At 36.4% G+C, this 19,582-nt stretch overlaps 1 protein-coding gene across 1 annotated transcript in view; it reads left to right on the plus strand.

Moving 5' to 3' along the window:
- The window catches only part of LOC125229496 (exostosin-2), a 93,675-nt gene extending 81,240 nt beyond the window's left edge, over positions 1-12,435 (plus strand). The window contains exons 4-7 of the mRNA XM_048134345.1: positions 2,205-2,364; positions 9,133-9,253; positions 10,217-10,375; positions 11,437-12,435. Of these exons, the coding sequence (XP_047990302.1) occupies positions 2,205-2,364; positions 9,133-9,253; positions 10,217-10,375; positions 11,437-11,655 (659 nt within the window). The 3' untranslated portion in view covers positions 11,656-12,435. The remainder of the gene's footprint in view (positions 1-2,204; positions 2,365-9,132; positions 9,254-10,216; positions 10,376-11,436) is intronic.
- The last annotated feature ends 7,147 nt before the right edge of the window (positions 12,436-19,582 follow it).

Genomic DNA, 19,582 nt, shown 5'->3' on the forward strand with positions numbered 1-19,582 from the left:
GTAAATTTATAATTCGTATACCCTGTACTACAAACTTCTCAGACTACATTTTTATTGTAAGGTTTTAAAAAAGAGTAGGTAAACGAGGCTAAGACGAAATCATTTTTTTTCAGAAATTACCTAAAATTAAGTGACAATTTCTTTGAAAATTTACATCACATCGAAATAATGTTTGTATTTAATGAATCTGCAACGTTTACTTAAATTGCTCTTATGCCTTAGTGATTAATTGATTATAAATTGCTATTATTTATTTTTGGCAATTTTTTGAAAACGAGCCTTCACCGGTACAATTATTACCACTTTTGGACATTTTCTCATATTTTGTTAGACCAAGTAGAAGAAGTCCTATAATGTGATATATATTTGTAAACTACTCGCAAATTTGATACCATACACGGTATGATCAAGCGCTCGGTTGCGATTTCAATGTTTTTCACACGAAAGCCCTCTTAAATCAAGGACATAAAAATCTGTAAATATTATATGAAATAAGTATATGAAATAAACTGCTTCACATACACATTCTACTGATGCTACTGTGTTAACTTTGAGCAAAACAGCAATAACTGTTCAGAATATTAATGTCTTAAGACAACAATAAAATCATTTAATTACCTTTATTACCGAAGCACGCTAATTAACGAATATAATACCAGTTTTTAGGGTTCCGTAGTCAACTAGGAACCCTTATAGTTTCGCCATGTCTGTCTGTCCGTCCGTCCGTCCGTCCGTCCGCGGATAATCTCAGTAACTGTAAGCACTAGAAAGCTGAAATTTGGTACCAATATGTATATCAATCACGCCAACAAAGTGCAAAAATAAAAAATGGAAAAAAATGTTTTATTAGGGTACCCCCCCTACATGTAAAGTGGGGGCGGATATTTTTTTTTCATTCCAACCCCAACGTGTGATATATTGTTGGATAGGTATTTAAAAATGAAGAAGGGTTTACTAAGATAATTTTTTTGATAATATCAATATTTTCGGAAATAATCGCTTCTAAAGGAAAAAAAAGTGCGTCCCCCCCCTCTAACTTTTAAACCCTATGTTCAAAAAATATGAAAAAAATCACAATAGTAGATCTTTATAAAAACTTTCTAGGAAAATTGTTTTGAACTTGATAGGTTCAGTAGTTTTTGAGAAAAATACGGAAAACTACGGAACCCTACACTGAGCGTGGCCCGACACGCTCATGGCCGGTTTTTTCATAAGAAATTATGCGTTTTTATGATAAAAATTAATAAGAAATAATGGTTTGGTCACGTTACTTTCAATAACTCTCGTTAGTAATTGCATTCTTTGACTTTTTGAAATATTCTACTTCGTTTATGTTATTAAAGAAACAGAGCGGAGTATATTTAGTATTATGGCACATTTCGTCGCAGTCGAAATAAAATCAGAGTTATATATGTAATTATTAATTAACCTTTGTCATGATTCTGTTTCTTTTTTACCTAACCTACATAGTTGTTAATTTCTCCTGCACCCAATATACATTTATATGATTTGTTTGACCCAATGATTGACTGGTATAAAATGCCTTTTGGCGTTAAGTTTTGTACATTTTTACATTTTTATTTACTTGTAAGTAAGTAAACAAGTAAATATTCTTTATTGCACCACAAGGATAACAGATTACAAATAGCAGACATTAAACGTAGGTAGCAACAGGCGGTCTTATCGCTGTAAGCGATCTCTACCAGACAACCTTAGGGTAGCAGGAAATAAAGAATAGACATTTGAAAATGGTAGTGCAAGAAATAATTAAAGGAATAGGAAAATTACACATGTTACACTAAGTTAAATAATTATATACACCAATATTAAAAATAAAATATAAAAATAAATAAATAAAAATAAAATATCATGTACACAAACATACACATATAAGTATTAATACATACACAAATGCATACACACAAACATACATACATAACATAACATACACAGCAGCAAATTAAGGCAGAGATAGGTAATGATTCTTTAGTAAAGTTTTGAAGCTTTCAAGTGAAGCTTTCAAGCTTGTACAACAAAGTTTAAATAAATAAATACCAATCAGGCATAATGTCCATTTCATACTCGACCTATATCGGTCTTCGTTGATGCTTCTTTCGACAATATGCGAATGCAGTGGGTAACTTTGTTCCCTTGTTTGTGTATAATCAAAAACAATATTGAAAACATTTTCTTTTTTTTTCCAGCGTCCGAATGGCCAGTGATCAACAAACCGCTGAAAGTGATACGGACCAAAGAGAACAAACTGTCCAATCGTTTCTTCCCGTACGACGAGATCGAGACGGAATGCCAGCTGACCATCGACGATGATATTGTCATGTTGACGCCCGACGAATTAGAGTTTGGGTGAGTATTTTTCGCTGTCATTATTTTATCGCGTTATCCCGGCATTTGCCACGGCTCATGGGAGCCTGGGGTCCGCTTTGACAACTTATCCCAAGATTTGACGTAGGCACTAGTTTTTACGAAAGCGACTGCCATCTGACCTTCCAACCCGAAGGATAAACTAGACCTTATTGGAATTAGTCCGGTTTCCTCATGTTTCCTTCACCGAATAGCGCACATAAATTTTGAAAAACTCATTGGTGCGAGCCGGGGTTCGAACCCGCGACCTCCAGAACGAAAGTCGCACGTACTTAGACCAAAAAGGACAAACTGTCCAACTTAGATTACAGAATAATGCTCAATTCTCTGATATTTTTGCGAAATTCAGATTTTCATACACATGTATCATTATGTGCTAGACAAATCAGGAGCTATAAAACAACATTTGCATGTCAAAAAAGCATCATCCTGTATTTATTTGAGCCTACTCGGAGGTCTTGGAGCCCTCTTTTGCTTTAGAAGTTGAAATAAAAAAAACATTGCAATTTCAATCGGGACGAAGGTTTTAGGATCTCATCCACATGGATGTCATTAAAAAAATAAAAAAATAATATTGATAGTCGTTAAATCGAATGTCGTTAGTATTGTGTGTCGACAGAGTAACCCTAGTGCGGAAACAGTTCAAGTTGATAATCAAAACCAAGTGCGAGAAGTTCGAAAAATTCGCGCGGCTGTCAGAAAGTGTTGATGTCATTTCAAGCCAGTCTTTTCCGAGACCACGGGGACAACGCCGTCCCTGAAACGTTGGAGGTCAGTTTAATATGTAGTCATACGCGATTAAATCCCGATTTTAAAAATAATTACTTTAGAAGTTGTTAAAAGTTAACCTACATACTTAGTCAAAAAATCTCATGACTCAAAAGTCAAAAGCTGTGACTGAAGCACATCATCTTGATAATGAATATACATACGTCAAAAGTAAATTTGCAAAAATTTCATCCTTCAATTCCATTGCGTCCGTCGCAAAAAATGTGCACAGCAGTGCGTATCCAAGTTGCGTCTTCATATAATCATTACCATAACTTGGAGAAAAAGTAAGAATGGATGTTTATCTCCGGCCTATATATAGGTATAGAGCTGATTAATGTGAAATAAAATCACTTGCAGAGGAAAGGGGTTACTGTTACTCCATAAAAACCTTGTCGTCATTTTCCTCTCTGGATATATACATTATTTGATGTAACTATATTAATCATATCTATGATACTGTGACCATTGTCGTTTTTAGACGGCTATACGCCTGAAGAGGGGCCTCCGAATTGGCCCGAAACATGTCGCAACAATAGATTATTGTAAAATTAATTTAATACTTTTGTCGTTTTTTTGAAAAAAATGATTTCATACGAACTTTTAACTAATTAAATATAGCTGCGGTTAATAATTAATATACATAAAATTGAAAATGAAATGAAAAAATGAAAATAAATTTTTTGGTTACAATATAAACGTGTTATACAAGACATGGTTGGAATCTCCAAGTAAATTTATACTTGTAGAAGGAGATCCCGCTCTTCCTACCATAGTTACTTACATAGTAACCGAAAATCTACTTACAAAATTTGAAAATATTACAAACTAAAAATTGTACCAAAACATTATCAAGCTTTGCCTGGTTTACTGGTAGACATTGACTTTTGGCATTAAGTCCGCCTTTTGTATATAGGTACTATAAGAGTTCTTTAGTGCAATAAAGTTTAATAAATAAACGATACTCTCCAGGAGGGTACTAAGGTTAGCAGTCGGCGATAAAGGGCTGATATGATGATGATGATGAAGAAAAAAAGGCCTTCGTTTCTATGAAATTGAAAACAAGACCTTTGTTTCTATGACAGGGTGATTTCGCGATGGTCATTCTCATTCTTCTTAAGCGGCAACCCACACTCAGGCGACGCACGTCGTAAGACGCGGAACGGACGTTAGCTGGCGTCGCTTGGGGTGCGTCTTACGTCCTTCCTATACAAAATGTACTTAGGAGACGTTTTTTAAATTACACTCGGCGGCGCGGCGCTGATGTCCGTTCCGCGTCTTACGACGTGCGTCGCCTGAGTGTGGATAGTCCCTAATACTGCAATGCGGGATAAACCAACCGTGCAATAAAAGCAATAGACCATATCGCATCCCACTATAATATTCCGATTAATTTATGAACTTTCTGGCGCAATCACTTACGATTCTTATGAATTATCATTATAAGTACCCATTTCTCCTATTTATCTGCATTAAGTGCCTACTTGCATGCGTCGCAATGATTTGTCTACTTAAGCAATTCAAGTCTGTCGATTAAATTATTGACAGTGACGTCTGATTGACTTGCGTGGTGGATGGTCTTAACTTAAGTGATGATTTGATGAAGTGCTTCATCTTAAAGGCAATGATATCGCTTAACATCAAACTTTGTATTTTATACGGCAGGAGGCAAACAAGCAGATAGGTCGCTTGATACTAAGCGATCACTCCCGCCCTTGTATACCCCGAAACACTAGAAGGGTGCCAGGTGCGTAGTCGGCCTTTTAGATAGGTGTACGCTCTTTTCTTGAAGGTTTGAAGGTTGTATATGAAATACACAGGCGAGGCAGGAAGTTTCTGGACAAACGCACAGTTCAGGACTGCCAAGTAAAATTTACACTTGGTAACATATAATTTTATTAGATTTTGTTGTGTAACGAAACGAAAATGCCAATTTTTAATCTCAGAAACAAGTAAAGGGTTGGAAGAATCTTTCATTTGATTTTATTTTACATATTCTGAAAAAAAAACACTCAGAAAACTTTCCTATTAGGGTAATTCGATTTGGCAACCATACGTGTATTGCATACCTGTCCAGTGTCCAATGATTTGTTTAATGATATCATGTGATCAGATTCGAGATGCATCCAACGGACCGTTGCACGCATGATAGCTAGGGTGGGTGCGCCTTATCGGAATGCATGGAATACATTAATTGGGCCCATAGTTTATGAGTACGCTCGATGATATAGCTCTGTCTTTGGCAGTTAGGGTCGGTTGCATCGTTTGATGTCTGTTACCGAATCTAGGGTTCGCAATTTTTTTTTGTATGGGAATTGGGACGACCGGTCTGGCCTAGCGTGTAGTGACCCTGCCTGCTAAGCCGCGATCCCGGGTTCGAATCCCGGTAAGGGCATTTATTTGTGTGATGAGCACAGGAACAAATATCTGTGCTCATTACACAAATAAATGCCCTTACCGGGATTCGAACCCGGGACCGCGACAGGAACAAATATCTGTCATGGATGTTTTCTATGTATATAAGTATTTGTAAGACTTATATTGACCGGGATATAGACCGTGATTACCTTTTTGAAATATCGGGAGCTCGACAAAAATCAAAAAGGTAATCACGGTCTATATCCCGGTCAATATAAGTCTAATGAAAATAACCGTGAATCATTCAAAACTCTTAAGTATTTGTATATTATATATATCGTTGTTTGAGTACCTACAACACCTTCGCCTTCTTGAGCTTCACCGTGGGACTCGGTCAATCTGTGTAAGAACGTCCTATAATATTTATTTATGTATTTATTTATTAATTTCCATAGACTTCTGCTGCATGACGTTGAAGTGTCTGTTATAGCTGGTTTTAGTGTCACGCGGACTGTCCGCGCGGAGCAATCCGCACACCAATTTGTATGTATGAACGCAGTCGATATCAAGGTAAAATTTAAATAGCAAAACTGCCGTAGGACACTGACTTATTAAACTCGTAAAATCGGGACACTCAAATTGTCGAAGATCGCTCAATATGTTTCGCTCCGTAACGAGCATATTCAATGAGCGCTCATTGAACGAACGAGCGAGCGATCTTCGACAATTTTTACGTGAGTGGAGTGACCCAATTATACAAGTTTAATAAGTCAGTATCGCACGGCAGTTTTGTTAATAAATTTTTCTACTCTACATATTAAATATTGCAAAACAAAGGTAAAAATCATAAGTTTATCAAATAATTTTACATTTGACATTTAAATATTTTTGAACGCAACCACATTTTTCGTAATTGAAAACCGGCTTATTTTCTATTTCTCTTGTCTATGGCATGAAGAGTTCGGTTAATGTACGACCCAGAAATGTACAGCCCAAAATCGGCGTCCACTTTTTTGGACGCGAATTACGGGGTCGTATAATACTGCCGCCCTGTAAAAAAAGTGGCTTCGAATTATCGCCCGGACCAAACGTGTACAGCCCGAGAATGCCCAACACATCAATTCACGGCCCAAGAACTCTCGTACATCATGGACGCCAATTCCTGGGTCGTAAATTCTTGGGTTGAGCATTCTCTGGCTGTGCATTATTGGTTCCCGCATTTGTAAACTTTTTAAAAAATTATTTGAACTATTTTAGTGTTTTATACTTTATTTTAAGTCGACGTTGTGCAAAAACTTAAGTAATTATGAGTGATTCTGGTGAACAATATACTCCCCAAGAAATAAAGGCTATGGCGCTCAAAGTGACTGACAATTTGTTACATGAAAAGTCGGATACAGCGTAGCAAAAATGTTATGATTGTTTTATGACATGGAAATTGCAAAAAAATGTTTCAACTTTCTCTGAAATCGCATTGTTGGCATATTTTGAAGAATTGTGCAACAATATCTCACCATCAACATTTTGTGGACAGAATACTCAATGCTACGACGATCCACACAAATATTCCCATTCATTATATGAAGTAAGTAACTAACCCATTTTATTATTCTTGAATAGGTATTTATGTGGCTGTCGTAGAAAAAGTATAGTATACAATCGTAACATTATGAAGGCTATAAAAGTCTCGTACCTTACTTAGGCCACTCGGCAAGCCTTCGTGGCCTAACCGCGGTACTCAACTTTTATAGCCTTCATAACGTTACCGTTATATAATATACTATTGTACCTTGATATCGACTGCGTTACCTTACAGCCGGTCGACGAGATAGCCTCTCTTGACCTCTCCCTTGATATAACACCAGTTGACTAAGTTTATATGTTACGATAAAGTTTTAAATAACATGTCATTTCTCTGGCGGGTTATGGTCAGTAATCAATTAATAGATAAGTATGTCTCGTAAACAGAAATAGCTATGTGATGTAAACAATATGAGTAAGCACCTATAAAATTAATAATTATAAAATATTCTTGTATTATATTAGCTGTCTTTCACGACTTCGTGCGGAAGCAGTTAAATATACTTACGTACCAACCTTATATTCAATCCTGTAGAATAAAAAATTAATATAAAATGTCTTCAAAGTTCTACAATCCACAACACCAACCGTAAACGTCGCAAGTACGATACGCTGGGCAGTGGGTATATTTTTGAGGCGTTTGCGGTCGAAACGATGGGACCTTGGGGACCCGGGGCTCGGCGCCTCTATAAAGATTTGGCGTCTCGTTTGGTAGATGTGACGGGTGACAAAAGGGCTGGCCAGTATTTTGCTCAGAGAATAAGCATCGCCATTCAGCGAGGCAATGCGGCCAGCCTTTTGGGCACGCTGCCTGTTGGTGGCGACTTGCAGGGTGTTTTTGAGTTGTAGGTGTGTGTGTGTGTGTGTGTTTTTTTTTTAAGTATGTACTTTTAGGTTTAGTTTATTGACGATGCATGTTGCGGATTTTCCATTGTCTTACTTTTTGACGAAGCTTGTAGCTAATAACGGATTTTGTATTCAGTTGACGAAGCCTGCGTTGCGGATTTGAGAATATGGTCTCTGATTAAATGTGTGATTACTTTAAAATTGAATAAAAAATGATCAACTAAATCCACAACATAGAAATATAATGCGGTTAATAGGAATTTGAGCGTAAGTAGGTACTTATCTTTTAAAGGTGTTATACAATTTAACGGTTTTCTCATAGGTATAATCCCTTTTAGCAAAGAAATAATTTCACCTTAATTAAAAACACAAACGATCCAGTAACATTTCTGCAATTCTGACACATTACTACGAAAGCGTGTCAGGAAAAAATCACTGTTTGATCTGATCACATTTTCAAGACTATCACTCAATTCACTCCTCCTAAAAAACGATAATTAGTCTGCTAATTGTCAGTGCATCCAACATCAATTTATTTCTTACTATGTACACTTGTTTTCAATGAGAACTATACGCTTTACGCGTACATGAATATCTATACACGCTTTTCTGCTCATACTATCAGAGTCGTGTTTGGATATTTTGTTCTATTAAGGGCCACTTGCACCAACGAAAATGAAGGGTTAACCCGAGGGTTAACCCTTCATTTTATTAAGTGTACTAACGCATTCGCCTTCGTAAAAGTCTCACTCGATTTATGTTGAAACTGGAATGCGGTATCTCTGTATGCAACTTTGTAAGGCTCGCGTAAAAACTGCTAAAACCGCTTTGCGTCGCGGTGAAAGTACCCGGATAGACGTTCCGTATTCCCGTATTTGGCATTTGTTATGTATCGTATGGTTTGTAGACTCAGAGAGTTTGCTAAGAAGACCTTACATGTAAATTTTCATGAAGATTCTATAGGAATAATTTGTGTAAAGCATGACTTATTCCCTCGTACTTACTCTGTTGGCTCAACGACTCAAAATTACATTTAGCTTGCGGCTAGAAAAACGTATCCTGCTAAGTAATAGGTAGATAAACTAGGTACCTAAGTTCAAAAATCTTCCTTCATGGACGCGTAAACGCATTTCATTTCTTTTTGTATTAATGATTTAGATTATCATTTTGTATAAATGGTTATCATTCTAATTTCAGTTTCGACGTGTGGCGTGAGTTTCCCGACCGGATCGTGGGGTTCCCGTCCCGCCTCCACGTCTGGGATAACGGGACTCACTCCTGGCGATACCACAGCGAGTGGACCAATCAGATTTCCATGGTGAGTCAGAAAATAGTCTCTAGTTATTAAGACTGAACGTGTGGCCTGAGTCTCCTGGGGAGGCGAATCATATTTCCAAGGTAAGCAAAAGAAATTCAGCCCTGTTTTCTACTTATAGTACCGTTGAAAGGTTAAGTAGTTTCAGTTTAGATTTGTGGTATGTCCTGACCGGATCTTGGGATTCCCCTCCCGTCGAGATACCACAGCGAGGACCAATCAGATTTCCATGGTAAGTCAGAGTACAGTCACCTGCAATAAGATATTGATAATATTACTTTTTGAAGGCTGAAAAAATATCTGACTGGATCTTATTTTTAGAGTTATTTTAGCGTGTTTATTTTTGCAGTCATATTGTAGTGACTGTACGATAGTCTGTAGGAACTAGTCCTAAGAGTTTAGATGTGTGACGTATTCTGACAGCACCGTGGGTAGATAAAAGGAAAATACATATTGTCACCGATGAAAGTGACGAAATATTAATGAACGAAAACGAATGGGTCGACCCAATACAATATCCCGGGAGTGGTACAATAGTTTCTATTAACAAGTGAATACACACGATTGGTGGTGGCAGATCATTTCAGTAATAGGTACTCTATAATGTATTACCTAATGATAATGATTAATTTAATATACTAAATTCGATATAATACAAGAATTAAGTAAAAGTTTTACTTTCGCCTATGCGTGCTTTACACGGATAAATCTTTTCAGATAAATACGATTGATTTATAGCGAGTATTAAATTCCATCTTCGCCAAGTTGCTGGATGGATCCAGGGTAGGCAGTAGGTAATGCAGAAGGCAGTAATTGTAAAGTATGTCGGTGCCTCTCTCTGCGGTCCTGCCTACCGGATACCGGCAGCTGGGGACTGCCTCGCTGCAGGCGGCAACCGGCCACCATTAATGCTTGTATAAAAACTTTTTTGGACAAATACATTAACACATTCATGTCTCGTTCCAGGTTTTAACCGGCGCCGCGTTCCACCATAAGATCTGGTCGTGGTACTACACGTACCGCATGCCAGCCGCCGTGCGCTCGTGGGTTGACGACAACTTCAACTGTGAGGACATCGCTATGAACTTCCTCGTCGCTAATGTCACTGGCAAGCCGCCTATTAAGGTAAAGTTGGTCGAATCGATCGCTAGATGTCGCTGTGTCGGTTGGCGCTAATCCTACAACGCGCTAACGATGTGTCGACGTAGAATCGATAAGTAGGAAGTATAATTTAGTAATCAGGCAAGGTAAAGTTGTTCACATCGTCCTCCGGTAGATGTCACTGTACTGGATGACGCGAATCCTAGATCGCGCTAACGATGTGTCGACGTAGAATCCATAAGTAGGAAGTATGATAGTACCGTACATGATGACACATAGCTGCCCGGTGTATATAGCTACCGGGTGTCTATATCTCTGTATACACAATTGCAGAAAAAGACAAATAATTACAGTAATTATTAAATCACCGAACACTGCCTCATAGCTCGTAGTGCCCGCGCACTAAGAGTGCTCGTGAAACTTCAAATCTTCGCTGCGTCGGTTAGGCCCCACGGGAGCCCTCCCATGCACAGCTACGACCCCCGGCAAAATCCTTAGGGATGCCGTAGAGCAAAGTATTAAAAAAAAAAACCGTTCCACTACAAGGTCTGGTCGTGGTACTACACGTACCGCATGCCAGCCGCCGTGCGCTCGTGGGTCGACGACAATTTCAACTGCGAGGACATCGCTATGAATTTCCTGGTTGCCAACGTTACGGGCAAGCCGCCGATTAAGGTAAAGTTTACCGAATCGTTCGCTAGATGTCGTTGTGCCGGTTGGCGCGAATCCTACAACGCGCTAACGATGTGTCGACGTAGAATCCATAAGTAGGAAGTATAATTTAGTAATCAGGCAAGGTAAAGTTGTTCACATCGTCCGGTAGATGTCACTGTACTGGATGACGCGAATCCTAGATCGCGCTAACGATGTATCGGTTTAGAATCCATAAGTAAGAAGTATGAATAGGAGGCCCCAGGCGAAGCCGAAGTCCCTGGATGTCGTTATAAATTAAATGATCTTTTCGAAATAGCTATTCATTTGTTTTCATATTGTGGGTAAAATGGCCACAGCATTTCTGGCGCCCCGGATTAATCACAAAAAAAACATTTCAACCAAATAACTAATCCTAAACTCTCTTATTGCAGGTGACCCCCCGCAAGAAGTTCAAATGCCCCGAGTGCACCAACACCGAAATGCTCTCCGCCGACGCTCGCCACATGACCCAGCGCTCCGCCTGCATACAACGCTTTACGCAGATATACGGACACATGGCTTTGAAATCTGTGGAATTTAGAGCCGATCCACTTCAGTATATGGAAAATTCTGGAATACCACATATGTATCCTGATATTGGAATGCTTTAATCAAGGGGCAACGTTTAAAAATCCCTTTACGCAAATATATGGCCATATGGCCTTTAAATCTGAGATTCTGAGCAGAGCCATTTATATGGAAAATTCTGGAATAAGTGATGGCGTTGTAACTCAGGAAAACATAATCTGTATGCAATGCTTCACGCATAATATATGAAATATGGCCTTGAAATCTGTGGAGTTTAGAGCCGATCCACTTTAGTAGGTATATGGAAAATTCTGGAATACCACACACATAGGAATATATGCTATAAACCAGGTAAAAAGGTCAAATACGCCGAAGACCGCGTATCTCATGTGTGCAATGCTTCACACATGGCCTTGAAATCAGCAGAATTTAGGGCTGATCCTTTGCAGGACATGGAAAACTATGGTTTATGACGTCATGATGACGATGAGATTATGTGGTCCATTCAATATTTACTGAATTTATAACAAATGTTTAATTTCAATGGGTTAAAACTTTGTACCGTAAGGTATAGTTGCTTATTGTATCATGCTTAAGACATGCAAATGTGACGTTCCCGAAAAATGTTACTAAGTTTTCGCTTGTCATAAAGTCGCTTTGACAGGTTACACCGTATAAATATACGGGTAAATTTCGTTCTTATGGTATGCGATATTGTTGTATCTTTTGCGTGAGAACGTCACAAATGTGGAAGGAAAAAACGAATAAATATTGGATGAGAGTTTTGAATGATTCACGGTTATTTTAATTAGACTTTTATTGACCGGGATATAGACCGTGATTACCTTTTTGATTTTTGTCGAGCTCCCGATATTTCGACGCAGTTGCATGCATCATGATCACGGAAAACTGACGAAGGCGGGTGGATGTCAAAGTTGCGTAGACAGCGCGCAGCTACGCGTGCGTCGGCTGCATTCACTTTCAGCGTTACCACTGGTCGCATTCACACTCGATGGTCTGTCCAAACACACTACACTCACAGTTTCACTACGTTTGTTCAATTCTTCACCGGTTTTTTACACAAACAAATCACTGGATTCCATACATTTGATAGTTAAAAATATTATTATTAATATTTGATAGTTAAAAGGTAATCACGGTCTATATCTCGGTCAATATAAGTCTAATGAAATATTGGATGGACCATTGAGGTATGATTTTGTACGAAGATGAATACTAAGTTTGTGTTGTTGGCAGTGAATTTGTTAACCTAGAGTTATGTGATGCCAAGATTATCAAATAACGCTATACTATAGGTAGCATAGGAAAGGTTGAGAGCTAGAGAAGGACGGACAATAAAGTGTATGAAGGCTGTATGAGATTAGAGAAATGGGAATACGTCCCCAATACCCAGGGTAAGTAGTTTTAACTGCCACGAGTTGATTTGTTTTTGTTTAACACTAGATGTCGTTAGTGAGACTTTTGAAGATAGCTTAATAATTGACGGCAGCAGCTGTTTTATCTTTAAAAAATGTTAAGCTAAACGGTAATAAACCAATCTCAATAACGACGAACGAAATACATATGTGGCGGATGACGTTTGTATTTGAGTTAAATAAATTAGTATTTAAAAATCTCAATAAAGTTTTACGAAATATCTTTTCGATTCACATAAATTATGGTTATACGGACTTCTGATTGAGTCCATAATGTCCATATTCATGATGGTGAGTCATTAATAAATGTCATTTATGAAAGATGTTCATAGTTGGTATCGAACCAACGTCCTGCCTATACATCTCGGTCATCACTCATCACGTTGGCATGGGTCGAAATTTCCTAGTTAATCACAATTTCCTTATTAATATTATTTATTTTTATTTTAACGACATAATTTGTTACTTATGTACTAAAGAATCGAAATGGCTGCTAACATTGTTTGTTGTCACGTTGTTGTAGTGTAAGTTGATGTAACATTGCTCAGTGAAGACATCTAGTGTATAAATAAATAACTGATAATGCATAGTAAAGGTTACTAACTTATTGCTGTGCCATCTTTTATACGTTTTAGAGATAAGTTTTACGCCATATCTTCGTGTATTGAAATTTAATTTCTAATTATCCCGCCCAATAAATTAAAAAAAACACTAGGTACTTATTTATTGTCTAGTTCTCATTTGTAATGTTTTATTCTACTTATCTATTGGTTATTTTAGTTCAGCACGGGTATCGTGAGATGGTATTTGCCATTTACTAGCGGCGCCGATTCAGTATCAATAGAGTGCGAGCGAGATGGACTGCGATAGAGTCTGACGCAGTCGCTAGTAGCATTAGGGCCAGTTGCATCAACCACATTTGACAGACACGTCATCGTCACGCAGCAGTCTATGGAACTTCCCATACAATAAAATTTAACGAACGCTTAATCGGTGACAGGTGGTTTGATGCAACTGGCCCTTAAAAGTCAATAGTTAAATCTTGGTAGCTGTATACAGCCTCGCAGAATATAATAAAAATTAAAAAGTGACAACATTGTAGTATCATCCCATTCGAATATATATGTGTGAGAAAACCGGCATTATTATGTTGTCATTTTTTAATTTGTACAGTCATCCAAAAAAGTGGTTTACCACTTTTCGACCTTATGTGTTTAAAATAGAGTCGAAAAGTGGTAAACCACTTTCTTGGCTGACCGTACTATTTTTTTGCCAAGCTGTAGAAGATGACAGTCTATAGACGCCATATTTAAAATTAAGCATTCGAATAATTTCACTGTTGTAAAGCAAACAGTTACCTTTACTATACATTATCAAAAAACACTGTAAATTAAGCAAAAATAAATAGACGCTTCGTATAAGTATCATTTGAGCAAATATTAGTTATCGATATATTTTTTTAGAGAAACCATTTGTGTTGTGTATCGTTGTTTTGTCGTTTTCGGAGTCAATTCTAGATGTAGGATGTATTTATTGTTTACAATGAGCTTCTGTGTTAGCGTTTAGGAGACACCAAAGTGTTTATGGTAAGCTAAATTAATATTAACGCCATCTATTGAGACTATCTGAAGTACTAGTAACATACTTCAATAGTTCTCATGTCATACTTGTTCTTTTGTATGTTCTAATAGAAACGATAATGATACGTACGTAGTTCAGGAAAAAGGATCCAACCCAAAAAAAAATGCCATTGAAATAAATGACTTTACATATTGGCAAAAAGTTTAAATTAAATTAACATGTTTTTGTGGGTTGGGTCCTTTTTACCTTACTACGTCCCTATGATAGATGGGTCAGTTTACTATTTTTACTTAAAAGTACACGTTCAAAGTAAAAAAAAAGTGTAACAACAACATTTGGAAAAACTTGTGTCAGTACAGTCTCATTAGACATCAAATTAATGTTAATTTCGCTTACAATCAGGTAATATTAACTCCGGCATATTCAAGGGTTGAATATGTTAATTTTATTCTTCATATCTTTTAATTAAGATACAATAATGCCCCAAGTCACATCCCATGGGGATCTATCCTATCTCTTAAGACTTCTACAGACTTTACAGCAAATTGTATGCGATTTCAGATTGTTCTACAAAATAACGCAATTTATCGTCAATGCCAATGACTTATTATTATGCTTCGTAAAAACGATCCTTTACATTTTACGCACTATTTAATAGTGATTATAAATTCCAAATTGCGATTTGACAACAAACACAAGCTTTCGTTTCACCTTGGGTGAAATCAAGGATGAACAGGCATCTTCTGGGCGAGCTCACTCCATCGTAGGCCACGTCTTTGCCTTCGGCTAGTCTGTGGCCAAGAGTAAGCCCATTTATAATAATAAAAAAAAACTTAATTCTCTCGTAGTAAGAAGTCAATGATAGCAAATCGTAACGTCTGTAGAGGCCTTAAATAAACGGTCTAATTGTGAACGAATATTCGTGAACCTTGCCACTGTATAGTTGATAAATAATTTTGTACGACAATAAGTTGTTCCAACGACCCTGATAGGTTTCATGTCAATTCTCTCTTGATAAATGTTTTGGTTGGTCATTGTTTAGAATACAATAAGGTACGGATTCAATTTGTGAAATCATTTGTTAAAACAAACATTTGAGACGTATGTTGTTAGTCTTTGAAAAAATATTTGACACGTTCTTATGTTTCTACATATATCATATCTCCATATGTTGTGTTATTTATTTATTTATTCATATGGTCTTGTCCGATATATTCCGGCATTTGTTGAGCGACATAATTGTTGAAGGTGACTTTACAGTTGTACACAAACTACGAATTGGTAACTATATTAGACTTTAAAACACAGTGCAAAGAGTCTAACCACTGCGAGCACTCATGCCTGATGATGATGATGGATCACCATATGACTCGAAACATGTCGCCAATATGATTTGAACATTTGAAGTGGTTATATTTTTGTAATTAAATATGAAGTATTCTTAACAATGATCAGCCAAACCCTTAGCAACTGTAAAATGCCGTCTGTCCCTAGAATAAAGAAAATATTCTAAAGAATAATGAAATGATAGTGTTAGAGAAAATAGTCCATCTTGACATATCGGTGCTTGCGTCGAGGTTAATTCCTACGTACCTAGTTATATGAATTAATATTGTAATGGACAGTGTATAGTTAAATATGGACGTATCAATGGCATAATTTTAAACATATATCTTTTGTATTTTATTACGATTAGTGATGTGCCGTTTCAAGGAATTTGGGAAAGTAGTGAAAATTCCTTGTGATGGGAATATTCCTTTCTGGGGAAATTCCCATTCGGAGGGAAAATTCCCGGGAACGTCACGTCACTAGTTGAATTGCGATGACTGAACTATATTTTAAGCGTATGGAATTTCAGTCGATTTTATGTAAAGTAACTCCATTTTCTTTATTATTATTACAATGTAATTTAATGTTTGAGCCAATCGTGTAAGTACATTTTGTAATTTATTCGCCATTTTTTTCTATTTATGAATTTAATTTTATTAAATTATTTTTTATGAGTTTTTTGAGACATTCGTTTGTACTTTGTAGTTTTTTTAATCGTAGCCAAAGAACTTTTAGACTAGTCTCGACGTTTATTTCGCATTTACTGTATTTGTATCGTATATGGTACCGGTAAAGTAAAAGACATCGAAATAATAATGCCATTATACTTTTTTTTTAGTTTTGTAGTCTCTTTAATTTATCATTAGGCTTTGATTGATTCATTTCTTTGATAGACATATATTTTTGCTGATACGAAATACGCATAACATATTTCATATACAAAAAGGTATTACATCTAAACCTTTTCACTTCTTTCATATCTTTTAACCGAAATCTATTTGGGCCCTCTAAAATATACCTTGTTTCCTTACGCCATCCCATGAGATCTGTTATTTCAATCCCTTGTAGGTACAGCCAAGTGCAAAATTTTACACATAATTAGTCAGCGAATTAAGAGCTATAATGAATGAATTAATTTGAGTACTTTTGCGTAGGCTCATACTTAACTGAACAGTCAACCAATTTTAATCCTTGGCCAGTGTCTCCCTTTCACCACATCTCGGACACTGGCGATCAAATATATGAAAGAGGCGCGTTCAATAGACAAAAGTCTAAGCTCAGTTGTAGGTGAACGCGTACCATGAACTTTTCTTGTATGAGTGAGATATTGACAGGTCGATTGTTCGCGTTTTTGACAGGCGGTAACTGTCAGGTAACCGAGAGGTAACCATACTGTACGATAGTACTCTTTATTATACTGTGCTTTCACAGTAAACGTCTAAGTGCCTTCTATGGCAAATAAAACACGGTGTCAATAAGACAAGGTTCTAGAGTGGCCTAGGATTTAAATAGGATGACCATACCTACATATCTTTTACTTTACCGTTACCTGTACCGGGGGAGTCGGAGTGGAGTTACCAGGTATATCAAACTACAGACTGACGACTTGGTTACGGCTAGGCGTATGCTAGTCTAGTCTAGTTAGATAGGTGGCGTAGAACTGTGTACCTTCGATCTTTCTCTAAAGCCTTTCTTATTTTTCTGTTTTGAATTATCATTGCTCATGGATATCTACAACACCAGGCTGTCTATTATAGCTTCCTTTCTCGCGCGCGTTTCCATAAAGGGCCTTTTAGACGGCGCGCGAACTCGTATACAATTTTAGTTTTTTTTTTCAAGAAGAAAACAGTATGATTTCAGATTTTTGACATACGTTTTTTGTATGATGTTTTTTTTTTTACCTGAATCTGTACCTACTCTTCGCAATGTGCATTACTATAATATGTATAGAAATATACTTATTGTGTTATTGTCTGTTGTTGTATATGTATTAAAATTATCAACAATCACAAGTAAATGGAATCTAATGATAAAAATGTATTACTTTTTACCAATAAATGTCTGAGTCTGAGTCTGAGTCTTAAGAAGTGTTTGAAAATTACTTTAGTACCTACCTACTAAATGTTACATTTTTGAAGGCTGAGAGAAGATCGAGTACAGTAGATAAATAATAATAACTTGATGATATGAAGAGATTTAAGTTTGTATTTTTTTTGCAATGAAATTATTGCTACCTTTGTTTTTTGTTATCTTTATTTTGCATGGGATATTTTTATCCGTTTTATCTTTGGCATTTTATTTTTATATTTCGACATTTAATTTGATAGTTGCATTGTTTTTGTGCAGCTGTTCAATAGTAATTTAATTTTATATTTAATTATAAACTATTATTAGGGATTAATTTCATATGGATTATTTATTTTGTCCAGTCTGCATTTTTGTAATAAGTGGTTTACCATAATATTTTAATATTGTAATAATTAACCCATGCAAACAATCACTAACGACTATTGGCCATACAGTTTTCATTTCTAACCAGTGCAAAAAGTTGTTAAAATAATGTTTTCCCCTCACTAGCTCGGAAACACGTGTTTTGTCCTTTAATACCAGCGGGTAAAAACGCATTTTATCCACTAGTGGGTAAAGTAATTTGACCTTGAATAAAGTCAAATTAACTGCTTTAAAGTTGATAAAAGTAGGTGAATCTAGTAATAAAGATGATTTACCACCTGTGGAACTACTGGAAGCAGTGATAAATGCATTTTTTGCGTTGTAGTTTCCTCGCTATAGTGAGGGGAAAAGTTTTGTGTTACACTCGGGTGCAAATGTATTTTACTTCTCGTGTGTTAAAAACCTCGCAAGTTCAGGATTCTATTCTCGAACCACTCGCTTCGCTCGTGGTTCAACTATAGAATCCTTTCACTTGCTCGTTTTTCAATTCCACACTCGGCGTTAAAATACAACTTTGCCCCCTTGTATAACAAATAACTATTGTTTTTTTGTAAAGTATTTTATGTCAAATATAAAATACCTTTTTCACTTTTCTGCACTTGTAAGAATGAGACTGAAAACTATCATAAGTCTAACAGTCATACGGTAATAATATTAATTGACTAAAGTTAAATTTTGTATATTTTTATCAAATAATAATATAATAAACTAAGACAAAATATGGCCTCAGTCTTACACCGACAGTTATCCTGATATGCCGTCAGAAAGTTTCTGAAATTGCGACTTTTCTTCTTGATATCATTTTCGAAACTTTTCATTGATGCATAAACAAGAACTTCAATTTCCAAATTGAAACTTTCTGCAACTTACAGATCCGCAGTTTTAAATCAATCATCAACTAAATACTAAGCAATCGCAAAAGCTGATTTTGTATGTTCGTTGTTGTCTTAAGTATATGTTTTTATGTGGAAATTATAGCTTAAGTACTTAATAGACATTAAATTTGTTTTATGTACAACTTGTAAATACTATATATTGTAAATAAAAGAAGACATATCAATTTGTATGTATGGTGGTTTCTATTCATTATTTCTCCTAAGCCCTTCCCTTTAATTTAGCCTGCAGTCATATATAAATATAAAGACTTACAATTTCTCTTACCCCTTCTTTGTACTTGTAAGTTATAAGTACATTTGTTTTGCCAAATAAAGTC

This window comes from Leguminivora glycinivorella, chromosome 9 (assembly GCF_023078275.1).
Source record: "Leguminivora glycinivorella isolate SPB_JAAS2020 chromosome 9, LegGlyc_1.1, whole genome shotgun sequence".
Taxonomy (NCBI): Eukaryota; Metazoa; Arthropoda; class Insecta; order Lepidoptera; family Tortricidae; genus Leguminivora; species Leguminivora glycinivorella.